Raw genomic sequence first — 24,700 nt, 5'->3', positions numbered from 1 at the left:
TATTTTTGTTTTTTCAAGACAGGGTTTCTCTGTGTAACCTTGACTGCCCTGGAGTTCACTTTATACCATATAGCATGGCCTCCAATTCTGTCTCTGCCTCCAGAGTGCTGGGATTAAGGGCATCCTGGTAGTATAGACTTTTAAACAGGCAAAAAAAAAAAAAAAAAAAAAAAAAAAAAAGGAAAGAAAGAAAGAAAGAAAGAAAGCTTGAATTAACTCCCACAGGCTTCGTCTGTAAATGAAGATGATTAAGAACACAAATTTGAGGTTTCTACGACCCTAAAATGAGATCGAGGGTCTCCAAGGAAAACACCTGGAACAAAGACTAGCCTCTAGCTGGTGTTTAATTAACTGTGTGGGTGTGTCCCTGCAGGTGCTCTTGCATGTGTGTATTTTGTGAGTTTGGAGGTCAGAAGCTCATCACAAAGGGAAGCTGGTCTAACTTGGCCCAGGAGTCTCCTGTCTCCAAAGATCATCAGGCCTGGCTTCTTACACGGGTGCTGAGCTTCTGCTTTTCCAATGACAACTTTATGAAGTGAGCTATCTCCCCAGCCCAGTAACCGTTTCTTTGTGGGTACAAGAGGGCCGATAGCAGGCAAATGTTAGGGTGTCAGCACTAAAATGCTGAACATGCGTCAGTGTGGTGATTTGAATGAGAATGAACCTCATGGGCTAATATATTTGTTTTGAGACAGGTCTTTTTATGTAGTCCTGGAACTCACTATTTAGACCAGGTTGGTCTCAAACCCACAAGAGATCCTCCTGCCTCTGTATCCCGAGTGCTGGGATTAAAGTCACACACCACCATACACTGCCCAGGTTTATATATTTAAATGCCTGGTCCCCGGTTAGTAGAACTGTTTTGGAAGTATTAGGAGGCGGGGCCTTGTTAGAGGAGGTGTGTCACTGGGGGCAGGGCATGCTTTCAGGTTTCAAAAGACCAGTACCAAAAGCAGTACCACTCCCAGTTAGCTCTCACGTACTCTCTGCCTCATGTCTCATGATCAGACTGTAGGTCTCAGCTACTGCCCCAGAGCCAAACCTGCCTGCTGTCATGCTCCCTACTGAACTGTAACTCTCAGAAATCATGAGCTACAATAAATGTTTTATTTTCTAAGGCCTCAGCCATGGTTGTCTCTTCATAGCAACACAAGTGACTATGCCAGTGCTGAGCCAATGTACTGACCACCTAGGTGCTGAGTGACCTCTGTTAACACCAGAGAATCAGCCCCCCATCTATAAAGTGGGGAAAGTGATAATCCGCAGGGTGATGGAATTTTTGGAAAAAACTGTCTACCCGGACACAGAAATCTGCCCAGCAGACAGCATGTATTGTTTTCTAAACTAATCACTATGTAAAATATTTATCAGTCTCACAATCATGCCACCGTTATTTCTTCTATAAATCTAGTAAACTCAAATAGGGCTGGGGAGCTGGCTCAGGCGGTCAAGTGCTTGCTGTGTAAACATGAAGGCTGGAGTTCCAATCCCCAGCCTCCAGGCACGGTCTTGCATGACTATGATCCCAGCACTGAAGTGAAGACACGTTTGGATCCTTGGAGCTTACTGGGCAGTCAGGAAGCGAGTATGAAGTTCAGTGATAGATGTTGTTTGAAAAGATGAGGATGGAGAAGGACTAACCTCTGGTCTCCACAGGCACGTGTGTACCTTGCATCTAGCTATACCTACAAACACACCCCCCCACATACACACACACACACACAAGCAGCACATATACACACCATATACAAACATATACATGTTACTGTATTTGAATAACAGTTTCTAATCTGAGTACAGCTTAAGATGTAGTAGAAACCTTGGCTTAGCAAATTGCCACTTAAAAATGTCCTTATAAAGTAGTGTAAATGTAGAAGAGGGAACATTTGAAGGGAAGAAGTGGGTGGGGGGGGAGGACAGACAGGGGAGGGAGACAAGTGGTTAAGCATGAACAACATATGATATGCATCCGTGGAAATAGAAACACCTTCCCGCTTTGCCATGAGGGCACCCACCGGCCTCTGTCTTAGTATGTGGCTGAGGGTGACCTTGAACTGCTGATCCTCTTGCCTCTCCTGAATGCTACGATCAGTGTACACCCCAGCACTCCTAATTTATGTGGTGTGGGAAGAATTGAACCCAGAGCCTCATGAATGCTAGACATGCATTCTACCAGCCTAGAGACATCCTCGGTCCTTAAACCAATCATTCTGTTAAAAAACAGGAAAAAAAGGGATTTTCCCCCATTGAAAACTTTTAAGTCTTCTACGCCCTGATCACTTAGAAGTGTGGAGAAAACACCAACTGAATGGCCAATAAGACCCTGATAAACTCAATCAACTTTTCAAGTATCTCTCTTAAAAAATAACTTTAGATTTGCTTAATTTATTACTTTGCGTGCGTGCATGTGTGTTTTGCCTGCATGCATGTCTGTGCACCTCATGCGGGCCTGGTTCCCAACAAGGTTTTGAACCTCCATTTGAGTTCCAAGAATCAAACCCCAGCCTTCTGCAAGAACAAGTGCCTTTATACCTTGAGCCACCTCCCTAGCCCCCAAGTATCTTCTAAAAGAGCTCGTTTGTGATAACAGGAGGGAAACAATCTCCCAAGGAAGTTTGCAAACTTACATGATTAAAAATACAATAGTTTCTGAGCTAAACGGTACGTACTCTGCCTCCATGAAGCTCCACTCCGTAGAAGTCAAGGGTTCGAGCTATGTTGATGTAGCAAGATTCGGCTTCTGACTGCTTCAGCCCACTGCAGAAGAAAAGAGAAAATGCAGAACTCACCCAATAGACAGAGAATATTAACTTGAACTTTTAAAACTTAAGAATACCTGGGAAACGTTGTAATAGCTCTCTGTAAGTCATTAACAGTTAGTTACTCAGTGCCTCTGGCCAGTCCCGTGAACACTCTATCTCTAAGTCCTAATGAGGCAGGTTTTTCTTCTTGTCCATGGAACCTGACCTCCTCTGGACCCTTCAGTTTTTACTAAGACACCTCCCCACTTAGTGGGCCCTCTGGGAGGTCTCCCGACAGTACAAACTGTATCGCTTTTCAAGATGCCTGCCCTCTCTTCCTGCCATGTTGCTCAATTAATAGGTAATCTTTGATCATTCTGCCTGTCTGTCCTCTCAACAGTGGCCTCACGCTTCAAACGCCCGTGGCCCTGTGCTATTTTAGGATGCTGACTTCTGTCCCAGGAGCAATTCCGGGAGAAAGGGCTGGCGGCGCCCTCTGAGAAGGTTCGCTGCTAGCTTGCCCTTTGTTTTTATGGCCCTTCCCAAGAAATGAGATGTCTCTGGAGGGCTGGCCTAGGTCATCATGGTTCTCATTTAATTGGAACAGAACAGCTGCCACAGTAACACTAAGTCACGTGAGGACTGGGAAGACGAGGCTAAGAGTGGGAAGGATTTGGAAGAGGCAAAGCTCGTTCCCTTTGTGGAGGAAAAGCAGTCAACGTGGGACTACCCACTCCACCAGCTCCCCATTCCCTCCAGAGGGAATGGCCTGCTTTATTACACGGGGTAAATGCTAAAAGGCACGCCTGGCTCAATCAGCTTGCAAGCCAATCAATCAGACTGAAAATGGGCATCACCTTGAGGAATTAACCAAGGTCAATGACATCTGGAAGGAGGAACGCGCCAGCTAACACCCTCAATTCTTATGGCGCTTCTAGGCTTCACAAAAAAAAAAAAAAAAAAAAAAAAAAAAAAAAAGCAAGTGATGCTAAATATACATTTGTCACCATCCTAGGTTAAAACATACAGAAAACTGCGGGAAGGCAAGAGGGACATCAAACACAAAGTAGGTAGGTTATCTATAAAAATACCCAGCCTAAATTCCTAAGCCCCAGCCCCACCCACCACAACCCACTCCCTGCCCCCAGTGCCCACACCTGTGTTGTTCATGGAGGGACTCCACCTTGCTTAAAAAGTCGTCATTTTGATCTGGTATGAACTGGCTGTCGGCAAGATAGCCTGGATGATGTAGGGAAGAATTAAAGTCTCCAATGTGAGCTAGCAAGATAGAATGAGGGAAAATCAAGGTTAGCCTCGCCTCTACCTTACAGTTCTTATCAACAAGCACCGATAACATCGATAGCATCGGAAGAGATACCTCCATGGGGAACAGGTCTGATAAACCCTGAGCCAAGTAAACCAGCTCCTTATTAGCTCCCAATTCCATGCTTCTAATGGGAACCCCTGCTTAGGGCTAAATTCCACGAAAGTGCAGGCGTAAGGGGTCGAGAAAGTTAAGCTCACAGTAGTGTGCTGTAGAAGATATCCCTGGGATGCTCTTACAGGATGCCCAGTGAGAATGAATTAATATATCTTCATCAGGGTTCACGTTAAAGAGGAAGAAACAGACCCAGGGAGAAGAACCCCACCCCCAACCCAGGCTATTTTCAGTAAAGACCCAGGTGAGAGGGATCACTGTAAGCACCCCATTTCCCCTGTCTGTCCGTCCAGTGAGTTGCTGAGTCCAGAAAGGCCAACAGAATGCTGCAAATGCCTCTTTAATTTTCCTGTTGGCTTCGATAACTCAGGGAGAACCTTCTGGATCGTTCTATTTGCTCATCTGTCCTGTTAACTAGTCATCCGCACCCAGCTTCCATCCAACAGGAATAAACTCTAAGCGTCCTGCTTTAGCAAAGTCACTGACAAACTTGATCAATGTGAGAGCAGAGAACGTTCCCCTCGGGGAAGGTTGAGCTCTGGGATGACCACTAGGGGGAAACTGCAGCCATACTCATGTGGGGGTGAGGGGCTGCTGACGGTGTCAATGATATCATATCACTGGAGGGCTTGAGACACACCAAGCCCTCACACACCACACAGCACAGGTGACTCTTAGTAAACAGACAAGAAGACAGAAGCATCCCTGCATCTTACCACAGGGCTTGTCTTATCTGCTGAACACTCGCCCCAAGTCTGAGTCCCAGGTTCCCATGTTTCAAGCAATCCACCTGGCCAGGGGGCGAGACCTCAGTTGGCTAGTCTTCTAACTCTACCTGCATCTTGGAGCCTTTTCTTGGGGCTCACTTCTCTGACACTTTTCTAGATTCCCTTCCCCTCCCCAAGCAGCACAGGGCACACACTGTGTGCTGTTTCTCATCTCCAGTAGGCTGCAGAGCTCCCTTCATCCCAAGGGAGCCTGCTTGTGGCAGAGGCTCAGGAAACTTTATAGAGTGACTACATATTTCCCAAGCCCTCTTTTTTGTGTGCCGTATAAGACCCTGACTAGCTAGCATCAATGTTCAGCCACTGAGCTGGAAGTATTTTCTCTCTTGAACATTGTACTTCTTTTTTTAAAAAATTTATTAATTGTATTATTTATATGAGTACACTGTAGCTGTCTTCAGACACACCAGAAGAGGGCATCAGATCCCATTACAGATGGTTGTGAGCCACCACGTGGGTGCTAGGAATTGAACTCAGGACTTTGGGGACAGAAGTCAGTGCTCTTAACCGCTGAGCCATCTCTCCAGTCCTCCCCGCCCCCTAACTTCTTGATCTAATAAGAAACTACCTAGCTTAGCAGATCAGAGATAGGTCTTAAATACTAGACACCCATCTTGAAACAACCTGACAAAATGTATCAGACAAAATGTACTTAGTTTTATATCTAAGAATTAGTCCTATGAGAAATGTCAGCAGAACATGCAAATATATGTGTATTCACTTAGGAATAGAAAGAACTTAGACTTCAATGGCCTATCTGGTGACCAGTGATTTATTAGTATGACAGTAATGTTGAGTGTCCGGCCTCAGCCAGCGTCTACCTTTGAGGTTCCGGGACTGCCTTCGGTCGCTCTTTTATCAATCTCCCACAGTAGGAAGCTTGGAACAGGATGTCTTAAATGTAGGCCTTTAATTTCTAATTACAGCTTATTGCTTCTCATGGCCAATGTTTACATTTACTTTTTATTCTCTACGGTATGTGTGGGGGTCAGTTGACAACTTCCAGGAGCTAGTTTTCTCCTTTTACTATGGGCTCCTTGGCTGACCTCAGGCTGACAGGCTTTGCTGGCCAAGAGTGTTTTGACACAAGGAGTCATCTCTCCCACCTTATACACAACTTAACAGTTTTCTTCGGGACAGACAGGAAAAGACGCTACGGTAAGAGTGCTTCATACAGGGGCTCATGTTCTCTCCTCCACAGTCCTACAAAGTAGATCAGATACTTCTGGTCCTGCTCGCCACACAAGGGTCTGGAAGGTCAAGGCATGCAGATGGGAGGAAAAGCTAAGACCCAGAAGACATTGGTTTCCATCCCTGTTCTCAATGACTCCTTCAGTGTAGACTCGGTACTAAGGGATTTTTGACTACAGGCCACCTTCAAGAGCACTGTTTAACCTGAAGCAGCCATGTTGCTAAGCACCAGACACCCCCATTCACAGGTGAGAAGGAAGGTGATATCTCAAAGACAAATGAATAGGGCGAGGTTAAACTAAGCCTTCCTTAAGTTCTTGCTGATCAGCTTGGATGTTCCAGCTGGCTTCAATGTGAGAGGATCCCTGCCTTTGTCACTCATGGGAGCCATAAATCTAGAGATTGATGAGGACACAGACTCTGACTATTTGTTATAAATGACCGCCCTGTGTCATGACATGGCAGACACCATCTTAATCATAGCAGCTGTGACTAGAGCCCCAGAGCCTCACAAGACAGAGTCTCCCCCCCCCCCCCCCGCAGAAGGAGTGAGGTAAATTATCAGCCCTTCACTTCAGATTCCAGCCTCTCATTCTCTCCAACCTCAGCTCTTCCTGGTCTCAAAAGGTGCTGAATTCAGTACATGGTATGTGGAATGTTAGCTGAAGGAGAGGTTATCTGTGCAGCCTGGGGAGGTCATCCATGTTGGGTGGGTCTCTGGTGAGGCAGCTGTTCCTGAAGTCAGCCACAGTCCTTTAAAGTATAAACCTGGCAGTTCACTAACCTGGATTTGGATGGAATCGTTTCTTTGGTCTATTGTTGGTGCCCTAGCTCCTGATCCATGTCTTCCTAGTGGACGCAACGTGCTGATCTGTCCCAGAGGACAACCTCTTCTGAGTTGTTTGTCATGCAAAGAGGAGGCTGGTGGGATGGGGCTGAAGCTGAGTGTGTCTTAGCAGTGAAAAAGCTTGATGTATGCTCGACATCGTGGGGACACCCTCCACAATCCTCCTTCCTCCACTCAATGGAGGTAAGCTGTGGCCCACTGGCCTAGTTCTTCACCTTTGTTTCAGGGGAATACACCTGGGGCCTCCTCAATAGCCCAAGTGTGTGTCTATCTGTCTTTCTGTCCTCCTTTCCTTCCTTCTTTCTTTCATGCTTGTGAGACCACAGTAAGATTTGGCCTGCACCTGCTCTGAGACCTGATCATCCTGCTTTCTTAGCTACCTGACATGCTGTGAGCTGAGACTTCTGGAAAGGCAGAGGGGACTTCAGTCTTATGCTAAAGTATATGACTCTATACAACCAACAGGGCACTCTGGGAAGGTGTCACACAGCTAATGAATGGCCAAGTGGCATTTCACCTTGTACAGGATCTGACACAGAGTATGCTTAATTGCTGATGGGAAAAGGGGATTTCTTCTATGGTTTACAAAGAGCCTTGGTTGGAAAACTCTACCCAGACTTTCTACCACGGGACCTGCAGTTAAGTGTGGCTTGTTCAACTGGAAGAGTATGGAAATTGCAAAAGCAAGACTGGATCTCAGAGACTTAGTTAAAAAGCAAAGCAAAATAAAACAGAACAACACCCCCCCCCCACAGCTCATTCATTTTTATGTTGATTATATATTAAAATAATATTTAAATGGGCTACATATAAACCTTCAAATTAATTATACATAATACACACACACACACACACACACACACACACACACACACACACACATATATATATATATATATATATATATATATATATTTTTTTTTTTTTTTTTTTTTAAAGGAGGGTCTCATGTAATTCGGGTTGGCCTTTGGCCTTATGGAGCTGAGGATGACTTTGAACTTGTGATCTTCCTACTTCTGAGTGGTCATAGATCCTGGATAACCCATTAGCTACACTGAAGCTCTGAATATAAATTTGCAAGCTCTCAGTAGCATTTTAGGTAGGTAGCAAGCAAGCAAGCAGCAGAAGTGCCTTCCAGCAAATTCCTCAACCTAGCCAGGTCTTGGTTTCCATGTTCAGAGGAGGTGAGGGATATAAATATTGTTCCTCCGGGGTTTGTACGGAGACCAGATCCAAATACCTGGGCAGAGACTCTGGAAAAAGCTGGTTGTAGCTGTCTGCTGTTTCATAGCTCCCTGGGGGGAAATACCACACCATTCCTTCCCCAGGCACCACTCTGTTCATCTGGTATCCCCAAGCAAGAGGAGTGTGTGGCTCAGGTTAAATGTTCTACTATTAAGACAGCAAGAGATGTGCTCCACCCCAGCATCCTGGGGAAGAGACTTTCTCAGCGAGCGGCCAGTGATCCGCTGGCCCACATGAGCCAGCCACCACTAGCCAACCTCCCTCCCAGCCACCACCAGTCAACCTCCCCCGGGACTCACATTGTACTGCGTAGGATGCTAGAACCACGGCTGAGTTGAGAGGGCAGGTTAACCTGTCAGGAGAAATAAGGATTAGCTACGTCAGAAGAACCACAGACACGCACCAATCACAGACAGCCCAGCCCATGGCTTTCTTTCCTCCATTAACTGTTAATGAGCAATGTGAGTGAATCTTAAAGACAACTCCAATACAAATCAATCTCGAATGGCACACAGAATACAGTAAGGAGCTTTTTTTTTGGGGGGAGGGGAGATAAATAACATTTTATTTTGGTTTAAAATTGTAAGTGTCACAAATACCAGGAAGCTAATGGCCTGACATTGGACAGCATGCTCACAGTGTAAGAGAAGAAGTGAGAAAATAGAATCTGAGATAAATCTGTAGCCTTCCGATCTTTCTAATAAAGACCTGAGACTTTCTGTAAGGCTCTGACTACCTCCTAGGCTCCTAGAGACTTGAAGACTCTAAGTACCTCTATCTCTTCCCAGAATGGTGATACTTTATACAATGGAAAAAAATGGGGTAAGGTGTGGAATTCTTCTGTATTTTAACATTTGTAATTCTGTAATTAAATTACTTAGTTCACTAACTACCGACTATTCCTACACCCACCGACCTTGCTGAGGTTGACAGGTTTCAACCATCTCTGCCTCCCTCGCTGTCATCTATTAGAAATCCACAAACTTGGCCTGGATTTGTTCTTATTGCCAGCTAAGCTCAGCCCTCCCGAATGCCTATTCCCAGTGATGCTACCTGTCTGGATTTTTCTCTTTTCTCCATTCAAACCTGACTCTGTTCTGCTCAAGAACAGCTGGCGGACCTTGAACAAGGGCCACTGCTGAATGCAAGAACAGGCTGAAAAAGGCTGGGGACAGCGACCGGGCAAGTGAGCCATCCTTGCCAGCAACACTGAGACAAGAGGATGTTAAAAGCGTCTTCCAGTCCCGTGGCAAGTTGAGAGAACATGTAGTTTCCATGGCAGCCCATGAAGTTCCCGAGTGAGTCATTCCATTTGTCACTGTAATCTGGTTGGCCCCCACAGCAGTTTCCCTCTCTGTCCACCATACTCCTGCTGGTTCCGAAGGTACATCTGAAGGTAGCATTCCCTACCTGAAGTCCAGATGCCCACAAGTACCTCTGTGTGCCCCGGGTTGCTCGTTATCTATCTGTTCTGAGCGACAGCATCTTCAGAAAAGGTGAATATGTGATAAACACAGGCTGCCACTCTCCTACTAAGACGAGCTGCACTTACTACTCAGTCTTTGCTAGAAGATGGACAGCGGAGTGGATTTGGGGGACAGCCTAGAAACAGGCTATGGAGGCTCACACTAGACAGAAAGAGCCTGTGGAGACTGAAGAAAACAAATTCCCAAAGAGTGATTAGTGCTCAAAATACATAGTAGAGAACTACGTCCGCCTATACTCCTGTCTCAACATTCCACATGCTCCTGTGCACATTCCTTTGTCTCTGTGGTTTGGGCCTCTAGGTGCCAAGCGAAGGGACGGCCATCTCTGCACAGAAGAGATGCTTCGACATCTCAACGAAAATGCTAACCTCACAACAAAACCCTTTGGAGATGAGCTTGAGAGCAGGTGGAGACATGGCTCTGCTGGAGACATGACAATGACAGGGCTCTAGGGGGATCGAATCCAGGATGTGGGGCTCCTACCAGCTCGTCTGGAAATTCCAAAGGGCATCCTGTTTGGGAAAGCAGAGAGGACAGTGCGGTGCCAGGGTTTGGAGTGTGGGCAGGCAGAAGGGGAGACCCTGGCCTGGTGGCCAGCACAGGCTGCAACCTGCCTCATAATGGGTGCGAAAACTATTTATGGACAAACAAAGCATCTGCCTATCTATAAGGGAACTCTAGACCAGGTTTCCATGACTACACAGAACAGTTCCAGAGGACAGAGATGGGCATTTCACACAGGGTTCTCCTGAAGTGTAAGGAGGCCGTCTTGTAGAAGAGGAGCCCTTTGCACCTGGTCTGTCGTCTGTACTGGAGAAAGGATGTTCTACTCCTACCCTGGGAAAGGAATGCACAGAATTCGTGAAGATTCTGAACTCTGTGATCACCAAGTCGTCAACGGTTCTGCCAGCCCCTTCAAGGAGGCTCTGGCTGGCAGGACTGTGGCTGAGGGAAGCCCTGGTCTATTCCAGCCTGTCCTAATGCACACGGACACCATCCCTCCAGATGGATGTCTTATCACAACCTTCGGCCTGCTTTCATACCCTGAAGCTGTTCTCTTCCGTCCGGTGAGCATGAAAAAGTCCCTTCTTTCCCCATCGGCTTCCAGCTGGAATGGGGGAGTCTTTTTGTTGTCCAGGGAAATCTCTTTTCTCTCTGGCTTATCCCCAGCACCCCACAGAGACTTTTCTAGGCCTGCAGAGTTCCTGATTCCTACTGTGATTCCCACCACCCATACAGGTCTCATTTGCCTCATGGGCTTCCTGCCTCCGGTCAAGAGTCATAACTGCCAGCCTCCTTGTGACTCAGTTGGCCAGTGGCCTCTGATGACCCTCTACAGTAGAACTAAACTCACAGGATGAAGAGAACTGCAGTAAACGTTCCTGCTGCCATTTTCTCCCTAAGGTAAAATAAAATGCTAAGGTGCTGGCAGGCAAGGTCACTTGCTGCAAATGCCTGGGTGAGTCAAATTCAATCCCTAGAACCCATGTAAAGGCACAAGGAGAGACCCAACTCCACATATGTGTATTACTGTGCATACATGTGCACGTGCATATGTACATATACACTCATCCATTCTGTCTCTAATAAGTAAAAAAAACTTTTTGTTTTTTTAAGAAAGAGTATCCCAAAGATTTGGAAGATGAGATTTTTGAGGGCTTGGAATTTTAATTCTCTTTCTGGCCACTCTCAGATACCGTCCAAGCACTGAAGCGACCCTGGGTACACACACCTAGTGTGCCCACTCACAGGCAGATGCTCATCTGAACGCAATGCTTTCCCGGGAGCCGACAAGTCACCCGTAAGTACCACGGTCTCTGAAGTGGCTCTGACTTACACCTATTTGCTATTGGAGCTGAGGCCTGTCTTACATTCAGCATCTTTCCTTCCCTTTTAAATCTCCCCAAGTCGTTACCAGAACAGCCAGTGTATGTTTTGTACACATTGTAGTAAAGCAGAATGAAGCTTCTCCATCGTTAGCCTCAGTAAACCATGAGGGAGTTGAAGACAGCCTAACACACAGGCTTGGTTTAAACTCAATACAGGAATGCATGCTCATTAGATTCAAACCGGGAAAAGAAGAATTCAAAATTTTCTTTACCTTCCTTCACAAACATCCATCTTCAGTTGCAAGAAATACAAATGCCTGGGGAACAGAGGTGTTTGTTAACAAGTGCTCAAAATCCAGCAAGAACAACAGAAGCACACATTTGAAAAAACAAGAGTATCTGCAAATACCATTTCACCTATTTGCAAACTGCCTAGGTGCTCTGTGCTGGGGCATGTTGAGGGGATGAATGGGGTAGGAACCAAGGGAGACTCCACCTTGCTGCATGGGCTTTTAACTGGGGCACAGGGACCCACAACATTCTGTACAAGCTGCCCACACACTCACAGGCTGCTGTTCTAAACATGGGCACACACACACACACACACACACACACACACACACACACCCATTCCTCTGTGAAACTGCTAAGAGAGTGTGGGTCTGTGGAGATCACAGGTTGGCTGAAGGGCAACACCCAGCTGGTCTTTTTCCTGGAGCCTAAGAACCACAGGAGCTGGTGGCCTTGTTGCTAGGACCTGCGATCATCAGAGTCAGCTTTGAAAGCCAGAGCTGTCCTGGGGGCAAGCTATTCCAGGCCCCAGAGCTCTGCAGGCTGCATCTTTGTTCTGGGACAAAGAGAAGAAAAGGAGGCCAGCATCAACAGCCCTGGTAAGGCCAGAAAGCACCACGGAGGCATTTATATTTAGGGACCGGCATACATGTGACGCTTGGCTCCATCTCCTACTCTTTTTTAAAACCCAGATTCAAGCGGGATTGACATTCCAGGGTCTGGCCAAAGATGACAAAAGGGAAGCCTCCTGAAAGCTAATACAGCCGGGGCAGAAGTGCTGGGGCAGGGAGAGATCATCCTGGCAACTTAAACAAACCAGTCTCATATTCCTTGGGGTTGACAAAGGTCACGGAGCTGGCTGTTTTGAGACTTGGATGTTTGGAACCGCACTGCAAGCTCTTGTGTGCAGTCTGAGGCTGGGTGACTTTCTTCCTCATGTCAGCCTCCCAGTGAATCTGTGAGGCTGTGACACCATCTCTATTTTAACTTATCAAACATCTAAGATGAAGAACTTGCAAATAAAAAACATCACACTACAAAATTAAGCAATATACACCTCAATGAACTCTCTACTGTCAGAACTGCCAATCTGGAGAGATGCCTTCCCTTATCCTGGACAGACAAGCTACAAGAACAATCTCTGTGGGCTGCATATAAGTCATTACTAAGCTTAGGATCTATGTCATAATTCGGACACAATTGTCACCACTCCGTGTTGTGTTGAACACGGGCAGGAGTGATTAACCTTTTTATCTATTTGACTGGATTTACAATCAGTATGAAAATATACCTCTGGCGTATCTGATGGCACTTCCAGAAGGTTTAAGTAAAGATAGAAGACCCACCCTCATTCTGGGGACATAAACTCATGGACCGGGGTCCCAGACTGAATAAAGGGAGGAAGTGAGCTGGTCAGGTATTCATCTGTGCTTCCTGACCATGGGAACACCGAGATCAGCTGCCTCATACTCTCACAGCCACACCTTCTAACGTGATGGAAGGTAACCTCTAGGACTATGAGCCAAGACCACCCCTTCTTCCCTTAAGTAGCTTCTTGTTTAAAAAATTGGTCACAATAATAAAATACTTGTGCTAATTCATGTCCACTCAGTAGTGGGATCATCTTTCCCACCTAGGACAACATAACCAGTTCTTTCTAGTTGGTTTCTATGTTTATCCAGGCTAACATTCAACCAGAATTAAGTGTTCTCTCCTCCTGGAAGGATACTAGGAGAAAGAAGAGAGGGGCAGTGTTATAAATGATCCACTGGTAAAACCCGCGCTTTCAATGATGGCTACAAATGAGACCGTGAACACTCGGGAGATCCTTCAACAAATAAACGCCACCTGGTCCTTTACAGAGGAAATGAGAACCAACCCCACAGAATCACATATAAAGAAATGAGAACCATAAAACGCGCCCCAAACTTAGGAGGCTTTGTCATTTTCTTCAGGGAGCTCAAACTGTCATTAGAGGGTGTCGGTAAGAGGAATGCTGCTGAGAACAATCTAAATTTATCAGTAACAGCAGTTGTGGGGGCTCACAATAAACAGACATGTAAGAACCCTTGAGAAGAAAGGAAAGCTATCAACAGGAGAAACTCGGCCATGTCTAACTTTAAAAAAGTTTGACCCCCTTTGAGAATGTACTCCATCCAGATCCTGTGATGGCCAACTGTCCAGAATGTCTCCATTGTCTACATCAGGCTGGCCTGTGGGTATGTCTACAGGACAGCCTAAATTAAGTTAATTGATACGGGAAGACCCATTGTGGGCAGCCCCATTCCCTAAGAAGTGAGGAAACTGACTAGGGAACACAAGTAAGCGAGTATGGAGTAAGTATGTTCTTGACTGTGAATATTGATGCATTTCCTCCCTTCACTTCTCCCTCCCCTACATAGCTTTTGGTTAGGATATTTTATCACAGTAACAGAATTTAAAATGGAACGGACCTCAACTTCGGAAAGACAAAAACAAAACAGAAACAAACAAACAAACAAACAAACAAAAAAACCAATGATTTGCCCCTTCTGAAATAACAAACAAAAGAACCAACACCACCATCACCACATTCCTTCTTTGACTCTTGGGAGCCAAATTTCCTTAAAAGGAAAGTCCTCTTTGGACAGGCTGCAAACCTAAGAAGATCGTATGTGCCAGGAATGTAGGTTAAAACCTTCACATAAACAAAACAAAATAAAACAAAAACCAACCCAGTGTCTGAAATAATGGAGGAATCCAACCCCAATGCTAAGAAAAAGATCAAATAGTCCCTGAGGTTCCCAGCTGCAGAACACCATACTGCCCCTATTCCTGCTGAGTCAGACTGACTGTCCACTGTGCAGCTCAAGGTGGGAAGTGAGCCCTGGGGTGGCGGTGGATGTCAGAGCAGAACCAGTGACTTGAAAGAGTAACACAGACAGACCTAACTGACTTGCAACTTAGGTTAGAACAAGTACTAAGTCTGCCACAGCTAAAGCCTGCTCCCTATTGTCTCTCTGTTTGTTCCCCATCCCTGCAGCTACTCCGGGAATTTGAAGATGGCCTCATTTCTCCACAAGGCTTCTCTCTACTCCACATTTCCCTGGATGCTCCTCGGAGACAGGAAGACTCACTCTACAAGGTCTCAGCTTCTTTCTTAAGGGGTGTAGACCCTGATGACCGTGAAGGGCACTAGAGGGGACCGTGAGATGAGGCTAGCCCTGGGAGCATCTCCCTTGAGCTTTTCCACTTGGAAGTTTGAGCGTGCATACGGGGTGCCATACACTTGGGGCTCCAGCATCCCAGGGACAAGATATGGACGACAGTGACAGTGACCACGCATGAGCTGGAACTTAAGGTAAAACAACTTGGTGGGTCACAATGGCCACAGGGGGAGAGAGAGAGAGAAAGGGAGATGGGGGAGGGGACAGTACGTACTCTTCAAGGGTGTCTATTCATCTTGATTTTTTGATAGGGTCTTGCTAGGTTGCTTAGGCTGGTCTCAAACTCCTATGATCTTTCCTCTGCCTCCAGGTAACAATTAGGTGTGCACCATTGTGTCTGGCTCTTCTTGCAAGAATCCCCCAACCAGATTCTATTCCACACTGCTCTGGGGAAACCTTAGAGAGGTAGTTTAAAACACGTGCTGACAGATGATGTCATCAGTTTTTTGCCAGTTAATTTATGTCCTTAGTCCAGAGCAATGTGGTGTGTGTGTGTGAGTGTGTGTGTGTGTGGGGGGGGGTGAAGGTGAAGGGTAGGCTCCAAAATGATTCAAAACAGCACACACTGTGGTTTCCCAACGAGCCACCTAGGCCTCCCTTACACTGACGTCACATTTACTGAAGTGATAAATGCAGTCCCACACCAAGGTCTGCCTCTTGGGGGGTGGGGAGGATATACAAACACAAGCAGGAAAGACCGAGCAATACACCAACAGCTGGCCTTTAAACGTAACAAAAGCAAAAATACGATGTGTAATTGTCATTAAAAAAGAAAGAAAAAACATGAGAGAATATTCTATATCTGAGCTAAGAGCATCTCTTTGGTGAGATTTTTCTGCCATAAAATGGGACTCAATAATCCAGAACAGCTTCAGCTCCTTCCCAGGGAGATAGTTTCCTTCCTTGAGAACAGCAAAGGGATGCCGACAAGGGCTTGCAGGGCCCTGAGGCAGGGGAAGCGGCTGGCCGACCTCCCATCCCGAGGCTCTGGATTTCTCAGAGCACTCTTCCGGTTCTGCACCCTCCACTTTCCCCACCCAGAAAACCTACTTGCCAGGGCTAACCAGAACCAGCACAGCCTGCAAGCCCTGGGGGGTAAACAGTTCCTAACAAGGCCTTCCTTCCCTTATCTATATCTTCCTATGCCTGCTGATTCACCACAGACAAGCTGGGTTGTCACCTCCGCAAACAGGGACCTGGTGGAAAGTTCTGGTTTCAGCTAATCCTTGTCAACATCCCCAAGGGACTTCATCCCAGCCCCTCAGATTTCATATTACGCATGCCCCGTGGGGTGACTGCTCTACCCCAGGCCTGCATTACAAGAATTGACTGACAGTCTCTGTTTTCACACTGCTTACCAGATAGAGTCGGGAAGAGGATGTCCACAAGCTAGACATTATATCAGAGTGGGGCTGAAGGATGTAAGCCACAAACTGAAAACAAACCCTTGATTAAAATTTCAATCCAACTTCTTACTTGGAGTTAATGATGGTCGGGGGGTTATACCCAATCAAGTTACTTGTCCATAGCTAGAAAACTAAGCGTACGTTTTTTTGTTTGTTTGTTTGTTTGTTTTGGCAGCTACTACAGAGAAAGTCAAGAGGAAAAGGTTATTACCTGGTTTGTTCCTGCTGCAAGGTGTTGGGATCGGGTATAAAATATCTTACTCGAAAATGCAGGGTACAGGGGAAACCTCCTACAACATTTTTCAAAAACAAATTAGGTTTTCCCTTTAAGCAACATAAAAGCCCATGCACATAGCTGCTACTCCCCCATAAAGCAAATACTCATCACTCCAACACAAGCTATCCATTACAAAAGCCCCAGTTTCAAATCCGGAGTCTCTGAGTTAACCGCTTACACAGCATGTGCACTAGAAGTTTTTATCCAACGTCAGCCTTGAGGATGGCACCACCTACTTCCCCGCTGTACGTTTGCCTTAATTCAGACAGTATTTGTATTAAGAATGTTTAACAGTCTTGACTTAGCATCTATATGTGAAACTCACAAAGAACTGCAGCTGATGGCATTTACAAAGTGACTTATGCTTTCCCAACGTTTCTGTGCAACATCCTGAACCTCGACACCACCATGGCCACCTGCGGGCCAAGTGGCTCTACGTTACAGATGGAGCAATGTGAACAGCTCTCTGGGATCAGGTGACAAGACAAAAACATTCGGTGGCACTGAAGTTTCTGACTTGACTGCTTTTTTAAAAAAACAAACAAGCAAGCTGGAAACCATTTTTACAACTTCAGTTCAGAGCACGCTGCACAGTCACCAGGACACCGGGCGCTGCACAAGTCACTCGGATATTACTTAGGTATCAACACCAAGTGCCGCTTTGCTTGTGTGGCTAAAACCAGCCATGTGTCTGACACAAGATCAGACCAGTCAGGGTTAGGGCAATGGAAGATCAAGACGTCTTGCCAAGACACGGGGAGACCTTTTGACTTCTTGGTAAATATGCCAAGGTCCTGTCTACTGGCTCACGTAGTGCTTTCGGGCTCTCTGAAATCCAAGTCCTTCCGTGGGCTGCCCAGCTGGCTGATCCTTCCGTTCATTTTTCCTTCTGCCTTGTTCATCATGGCTCTGCACCTTCCCCGCCATCCCCACCCCCTCCAACATCTCTTAGTTCCTTCCTTTGTCACCTCTGGGCTGCCACCAAAGGAGTCTTTAATGTTAGGTGTGTGCCTCTGTATACAACCCTGACTACCAGTGGGTGGCGCTAAGTCTGTAGCAAAGTTTTTCCACTCCCTGTCTTTGTCCCTCCCCTCCCTCATTTGGTGTCTCAGGCATGGTCTGTGGTGTGTGTGCATGCGTGTGTGTGTGTGTGTGTGTGTGTGTGTGTGTGTGTGTGTGTGTGTGTACATGCACATGTACTAACATAGAATTCCTCTTTTCTACTTCTACTCTTGACCATGAGAGCAGGGTTCAGATCTGGTTTGGGCTGCATTTTCCAGGCTCAGCACAGAGGATGAGTTGCTGCAAGGACAAGCCAGAGAGAGAATGACAAGCAGTTGTGCCTCATGTGACTGGCCACCTCCTGTATGTCTCGAATCCTGAAGGGTATGGAGCAGAGCTGAACAGTTCTGACAGGCAGTCAAAGCGCTTCACTATGAGACAAGAGATAGCAAGAGTGCTCAGCCACAGGGACAAGTGACAGGAGAGGAGAGAGCTAGTGCTTTCCTTCAGATAAAAGGTATCTGAGGAGCCCCGAGGACTAGGGCATGGGCTCAGAAAAGGGAGAAAAGGGATGGAGGAGAATGAAGGGAGGCTCTGACAGAATCCTGCAGACTGGTCGAGCTAGTCTGGGGCACTAGGTACACGTGGGGCCAACGGGAGCCATGAAGGAAGCCAAGATAAGGAGGGCTGGCCAGGGGGCAGGTCAGGCATGACTGGAGTAGCTGTCTCACTGGGAGCTGAGACCCAGTCATGATGGATGAGAGCCACCCTCTGTGTTGCTGGAACGTATGAGGGTTTGTGTCAGTCTCCCTTTATGTGTGTGTGTGTTTGTATGTATTTGTGTGTGTGTTCGCGAGAGTGCACTTGTGTGTGCAGGTGTCTGGATGTGCACTCGAGGACCACAGGCTGACGTCAGGTGTTGCCTTCCACTGTTCTCCATCTTTGTTGTCTGAGGCAGGGTCTCTTACTGAACCTGGAGCTCACCCATTGGCTAGACAGCCCGGCCAGCAAAGTCCAGAAATTCCTGTCTGTCTCCAGCACTGGTCTTACGGGCATGCACCGCGGAACCCAGCTTCATATGCTGGTTCTGGGGATCTGAACTCTGGCCCTTAAGGTTGTACAACCAGCATTTTTACCAACTAAGACATTACCCTAGCCCTTTTATGTCTCTCTTCCTTATACCGGGCTAAGAAAGACTGCCCTTCATCTAATGACTCTCTCGGAAGAATAATTAAATGCTCCCTTGCCCTGAGCTGCCTCCTCTCCCGTCACCCTCGAGGTGGCTCTGTCTGAAGCATCCCTCCCTGACCCCAACGCCCCCTCAAGTTCCCAATAAGAAGAAGACAGTTTACCACACACCCGATGACCACGGGAAGCGAGAGCATACCCACCTTTCAGCTGCTTCCTGAGAGGTTTGCTTGCCTCGAGCCATCTCTGTTGAGAGAGAAAAACAAGCTATGAAACCAACCCAAGCAGCCAGGTGGCACGTCTCACATGTGGGCACTTACAGGGGAGTCCACGGGGTCATCACCGTGTTGCAAGCCGAAGTATTCCTTCTCTGTCACGCCCAGGTGGCCGTAGGCCATATCCAGAAGCGACTGGCCCAAATCCTGTTTCTAGATCAAAACGATCAAGGATTAAAATGAACCAAGAAATAAAAGTCACAGTATTTTTTTTTTAAACAGTAGGCAAAGAGTAAGTAACATTTCCCAAGATTTTATGATATAAGTACTTCCCAATTTAACAAAAGCATTAGTATATTTCAAGTTACAAGGCTATAAGGAGGGATTTAGAAGTAGAGCTAAGACAAAGGCCATTAAATGTGTTCAGACACTCTGGATGATAAGGACTGAGGAGAAGAGTCAGCAGACTCCTTGCCTTGCAAGCGGGAGTACCTGTACGTACACTCAGGGGAAGATACAACCCTGGAACTTGCTGGCCCAGCAATCTAGCTAAATATGGAAGCTCTAGGTTCAGTGACATCATGTCTCAAAAAACTAAGGCAGGGGGCTAGAGAGACGACTCCATTGCTGAATGCTTCCAGAGCTTGCAGAAGACTGAAGTTCTGTTCCTAGCACCCAAGCGGAGCAGCTCACAGCACCTAAAACACCAGCCACAGGGGCCTAATGCCCTCTTCTTGCCTGACTGCAGGTACACTAGTAACACAGAGACATGAAAATAAAAACATATCTTAGTGGTGGTGCACATTTTCCATCTCTGCACTCAGGAGGCAGGGCAGGCAGATCTCTATGGAGCTGAAGCCAGCCTGGTCTACATAGAGAGTTCCAGACCAGCTGTGGCTATACAGTGAGACTCTGTCTCAAATAAGTAAATAAATGGATAGATAGGTGATAGATGATTGATTGATAAAGGGATGGATGGATGGATGGAATGTAGGAAAAATAAAACAAAACAAAGAATAATAAAGGAAGGTACCCAATGGTGGCCTCTGGCCAGCCTGGCCAACTTGGCCAACTCAAGAAGCTCCAGGGTAATGAAAGGCTAATGGCTTCTGAGAAATAATACTGCAGGTTGTCTTCTAGTCTCATACAGACACACACACACACACACACACACACACACACACACAGACACACACACACACACACACACACACACACACACACACACACACTGAATGAGCTTAACTCAGCTTTCGTAGGTTATCCATCCCTTAGCTGAGGTTCTCCAGTGACTTCTCAGTTGGAAAACTCACACATTACACAGCAAACACACCATGACTTGCTGCGGATTACCCACAGCAAATGCTAATCCCAGGTCAGCTCCTGTTGGCTGCTGGGGGCTCAGCTGCAGCTCCTTCCCCTGGAGGAGCCCAGAGCGTGTGCAGGGAGGAAAACTCTCTACTAATAGCTAAAAATACTCGAATGCCATCCAAAATACCCTCAAAGTTACTTGGCCTGTGTCCCCCTATGGGATTATCTGCCCTTCTGCTTCTCGTCATCTGAAGTGAGAAGCCAGTGGGGACATTTAGCCACACTTCACTCCAGGGCGGGACTCAGCGGCCTGCACCAGTGTTTATGGGGCAGTCCAGTGTGGGCATTGGGACGGTGCCACAGGAAGAACCTCTTTCCTTGCTTGGCTGAAGGAGGGGTGAATAACGTGGAGTGTCAAACGCTGTCAAGTGCTTTGAATCGGTCAAGGAACAGCAGACAGATATTTTAGGTCACAGCATGGACAGCGGGGTCCACCTGGGGACAGGGACAAGGAACCCTTTTGTGTTTAGTGGGATGACAGAGTGGAGTGTCACCCCTCCCATCTTGCTAGTGGGCCCACCCAGCTTGAAGCTGGTCGCACAAACAAAAGACAGCCTCGGACGGTGTGAGGCATGCACACAAAACCGGCCCAGAGCACTTGGGAGATTTGGGATTCTGTTTTAAGACCTCCCAAGGAATGCTTTGAACCCGACTCATTCAACTTAGGACAGTGCAAGTCAGAAATAGACAGGTATAGAAGAGGTTCTTCCTGGGAGCTTCTGAGAGCAGGTAGTGTGCAGAAAGTGGGTCGCTGGGACCAGGGTGGGGAGAACAAGGTAATGCAGACAATCTTGCAGCAGCTTCTTCCACATGACTTCGTGGGATCTGGTCTGTTGTGTATGAACTTGGCTAATTTCAGGATACAGCACCTGTCCATCCTGAAGGCCTCTGGACCTGCCACCAATGTCACAAGAGAGTCCTCACGGGTTTTTTTAAAAAACAATACAGCTCCAAGTTACACACACACTCCTCCAAGTTACCAGACTTGCACACATGCATGTGTGTGTGCACGTGCATGTGTTTATGTTGTGCACAATTATGGGTTTGTGATAGCCAAAGGTTGATGCTGGGAGATCTTCAATCATATCCCACCTCATTTTTGGGACAAAGTTTCTCACTGAACCTTAAGTTTACAGTCTCAGCCAGACCGGATGTTCAGTGAGCCTTGGAGCTCTTCTATTCCCAGCCACGTGTACCATCAGCCATTTTCTGTGCTGAGGATCTGAGCTCCTCATGCTTGCGTAACAGGCAAGCACCCTACCCACTGAGCCATCTCTCCAGCACACGAGACAGCCTCCTAATGCATCAGAACCAACTTCTCCTTTACTCTAATTATTACTTATATGTTTTGGGATATCATTTACATAATTTTGATTTATTATGTCACTAGTAACTGTCATTTACTGGACACCTGCAAAGTAGCTCTCAACGTCGATTGGCTTTGCCACTGAGGACCAGGCCCTGCTAGGTGCCATGCCTGACACACCCACACCAACCAGTAGCTGCATGATCACCTGACTTGGATTCTGTGCAACACCGCCCTGTGAGCCTCTCGCCTCCGAACTAGAGAATAATTTCAGGTGTCAATTCTGTTCAATTCTAATTCCCAAAGGAATTAGAGTAGAATGCCACGTGCGGTAGCTCACACCTTTTGTCCCAACATCACGGAGGCAGGTGGATCTCTGTGAGTTTGAGGCCAGCCTGGTCTACATCAAATTCCAGGCCATCAGGAGATAAATACACAGTGGAAGCATAATTAAATAAATAGACACATAAATAAATAAAGTAGGGGAAGGGAAATACAAACCAGAACAGGAAAACAGAACAGAGAGTCCTTCCAGCAGGTCCAATTGGCTCCATCTTCCTGGTACCTCCTTCTAGCCAAGCTCTTAAGACTGTTGCCCACCACCAGAATCTTTCTCGGGGACCGCCACGGTAGTCTCTCTCTCTGCCCTCTTCCTCCCTGGCTACTTAGGGATGAGTAACCCTTAAATCAGGCCATGTCAGGCTGCGATACAGTGCTCTCGTCATTACCCCGCGTAGAGGCCAGCATGCCCAGGCTCCAGCTGGCCTCTCACCCCATCCCTACGTGGACCCTCTGACTTCGCTTATCTCTGACTCTCCTCCCCAGGGCTCATGCCACCGCGGTTAACTGGCCTTTCACCATGTGGGTCCCACGGCTTGTCAGGCGTAGTGGCAGGCACCTTCAATCCCTGACCCATCTCGCCCTTCAAGAGCTGAGCACGGCCTTAGAGACAGGTCCAGAAGAGAGCCGGCAGTGGGGAGGAAGGCTGGAAAACAAGTCTTCAATAACCATTGCCACCGTCTGCGCACCTGGGTCCCGTATGCTGCTGCACACATCCTCATACATCCACAGTATGGGGCAGCTCCCTGGCCATGGTTCGGAAGAACTGAAAATTGTCTTTTGTCTGCACAGGATCACTGATGATGGTGACAGACAGAAACGGGGAGGCAGGGGCAGGGGGAGACAGGGCGAGCAAGGAGCATGGAACAAGGTGAACCCAAGTCTTTAACCCTAGCTCTTAGAAAGCAGGGGCAGACAGATCTCGAGCTTTCCAGGGAAGCGCAGTCTACATAGTGAGTTCAGGCCAGCCAGGACTACACAGTAGGTCCCTGTCAAAGGAGAAGGTGGGGCAGGGAGTGGTAGCAGCTACAGCAGGGGTCTGTCTGTTTTCATTAAGGTTTAAGTGCTACGGCCTTTTCTGGTTACCCCCTCCCCAATTTAGTTTGTTTATTTGAGGCCCAGGCTGGCCTTGAATTTCTGCTTCTCCGGTGTCCAGCACCCAAGTGCCAAATCTTGGGCCTGTACCATCACATACGGCCTGTCTCCTCTACCACCTTCCTCTCTCCACAAACACTTTAAAACTGGGGCACAGGTGACTTGGGACTGGAGTGGATGCCATCAGGACTGAGAGACACAAGAAGTCCCTGGACACGGGTGGTGGCTGCTGTGGAGTCAGCTGAGGCAGCTGTTGTCCCCCCCCTCTCAGAGTGGCTTAAGGGAAGATCTGAGATCAAGGGCTCTGAGCAGGAGGCAGCCAGGATCTTCAGGACTCCTGCCATCCAGGAGTCCAACCATCTCACAGAGCAAAGCTGTGTGCCCAGGCGTATGCCAGGACACCCGTCCTGTCCTCAAGGGGCTCACACTTTAGTAGGACACTTATATCCTAGTAATTTTTTTTACTATTTTTAAAAACACAAAGTCACGTGGGCTCCAATAAATCACATACAGAACATAGTCGTCCAAGGACCAGCTCTGTCTAGGGGAAGTTCGAGGTGGGGAACAACACCCCAGACATATCAACTCTGGGAGATACCAACAGGTTCACATCCCTAAGAAGAATTAAGACAGAAGCACAGGCCCCATGCTCAGCCCCACCTCACTGGACCAGTTCTGAAAGCTCAGGTTTCCTTGTTCAGCTGATCTCTTTTTCCTTTTGTAAACTAAGAACTAAAAACTATTTGAGAGGATTTAGGCAGAAAAGAAACTTATGGAGAACTTACGTTAACTTTAAAGGTCTGTACCGAGCCATCTAAGAAGCGTATGCTGCAGATGACCTCGGATCGAGTTTTCTCTTTGGGCAATTCGGAGGTTCTAGCATTATTAATTCTTCCACCCAACGCACGTAACCGGGAGGTCATAACGGCCGCCAAGTAACCTGCAAGAGGAGACACCCGTCAGTGCTTTCCAAGGCAGAGGCTTAGGTCTCACAGCTCCTCACAGATTGACTCGGATCTTCACAGCATCAGCCGCAGAACCTGTAGGTAGGAGAGCAAGGTACCAAACCATTCTGAGCCAGTGCACTGTGAGTCATGGCCCCTTTGGGGGGAAAGGGGGAACCAAGCCACCTGTTCACAGGGATCACCTAAGTCCACTGGAACACACAGAGATTTATAGTACAGCTCACAACAGGAGCAGAATTATAGTTATGAGGTGGCAATGAAAATAACTTTATGGTTTGGGGTCACCACGACATAAGGAACTGGATAAATGAGTCACAGCATTAGGAAGACTGAGGGCCACCGCTAAGCAGAATATGTTGCTCAGAGATGTGACACCATGTTAGGTCAAGGGAATACACACATGGCTTACTGATCTGTTTGTCCTGTTACCTCTAAGGTAGTCTACCTTCTCATTTCCCAGAGCAGAATTCCTACCT

General features: G+C 47.2%; 1 protein-coding gene across 6 annotated transcripts in view; it reads right to left on the bottom strand.

The window, feature by feature from the left end:
* Nucleotides 1–24,700, bottom strand: part of PTPN3 (protein tyrosine phosphatase non-receptor type 3) — a 109,772-nt gene that overhangs the window by 53,152 nt on the left and 31,920 nt on the right. For 2 of the 6 annotated variants that reach the window (XM_080940155.1, XM_080940154.1), the window contains exons 2-9: nucleotides 24,045–24,199; nucleotides 19,254–19,361; nucleotides 19,137–19,179; nucleotides 16,678–16,756; nucleotides 11,836–11,880; nucleotides 8,547–8,599; nucleotides 3,899–4,019; nucleotides 2,670–2,757 (exon numbers count right to left, since the gene is read on the bottom strand). In XM_080940155.1, coding sequence (XP_080796281.1) covers nucleotides 2,670–2,757; nucleotides 3,899–4,019; nucleotides 8,547–8,599; nucleotides 11,836–11,880; nucleotides 16,678–16,756; nucleotides 19,137–19,179; nucleotides 19,254–19,361; nucleotides 24,045–24,182 — 675 coding nt within the window. In that variant the 5' untranslated portion in view covers nucleotides 24,183–24,199. Of the gene's footprint in view, nucleotides 1–2,669; nucleotides 2,758–2,836; nucleotides 3,140–3,898; nucleotides 4,020–8,546; nucleotides 8,600–10,102; nucleotides 10,121–11,835; nucleotides 11,881–16,677; nucleotides 16,757–19,136; nucleotides 19,180–19,253; nucleotides 19,362–24,044; nucleotides 24,200–24,700 lie in introns of those variants that run through there. The other 4 variants (XM_080940157.1, XM_080940159.1, XM_080940156.1 and 1 more) reach the window with 3 other exon arrangements.

Source organism: Micromys minutus, assembly GCF_963924665.1.
Source record: "Micromys minutus genome assembly, chromosome: 28".
Taxonomy (NCBI): domain Eukaryota; kingdom Metazoa; phylum Chordata; class Mammalia; order Rodentia; family Muridae; genus Micromys; species Micromys minutus.
This window is presented reverse-complemented; position numbering and strand designations above follow the sequence as displayed.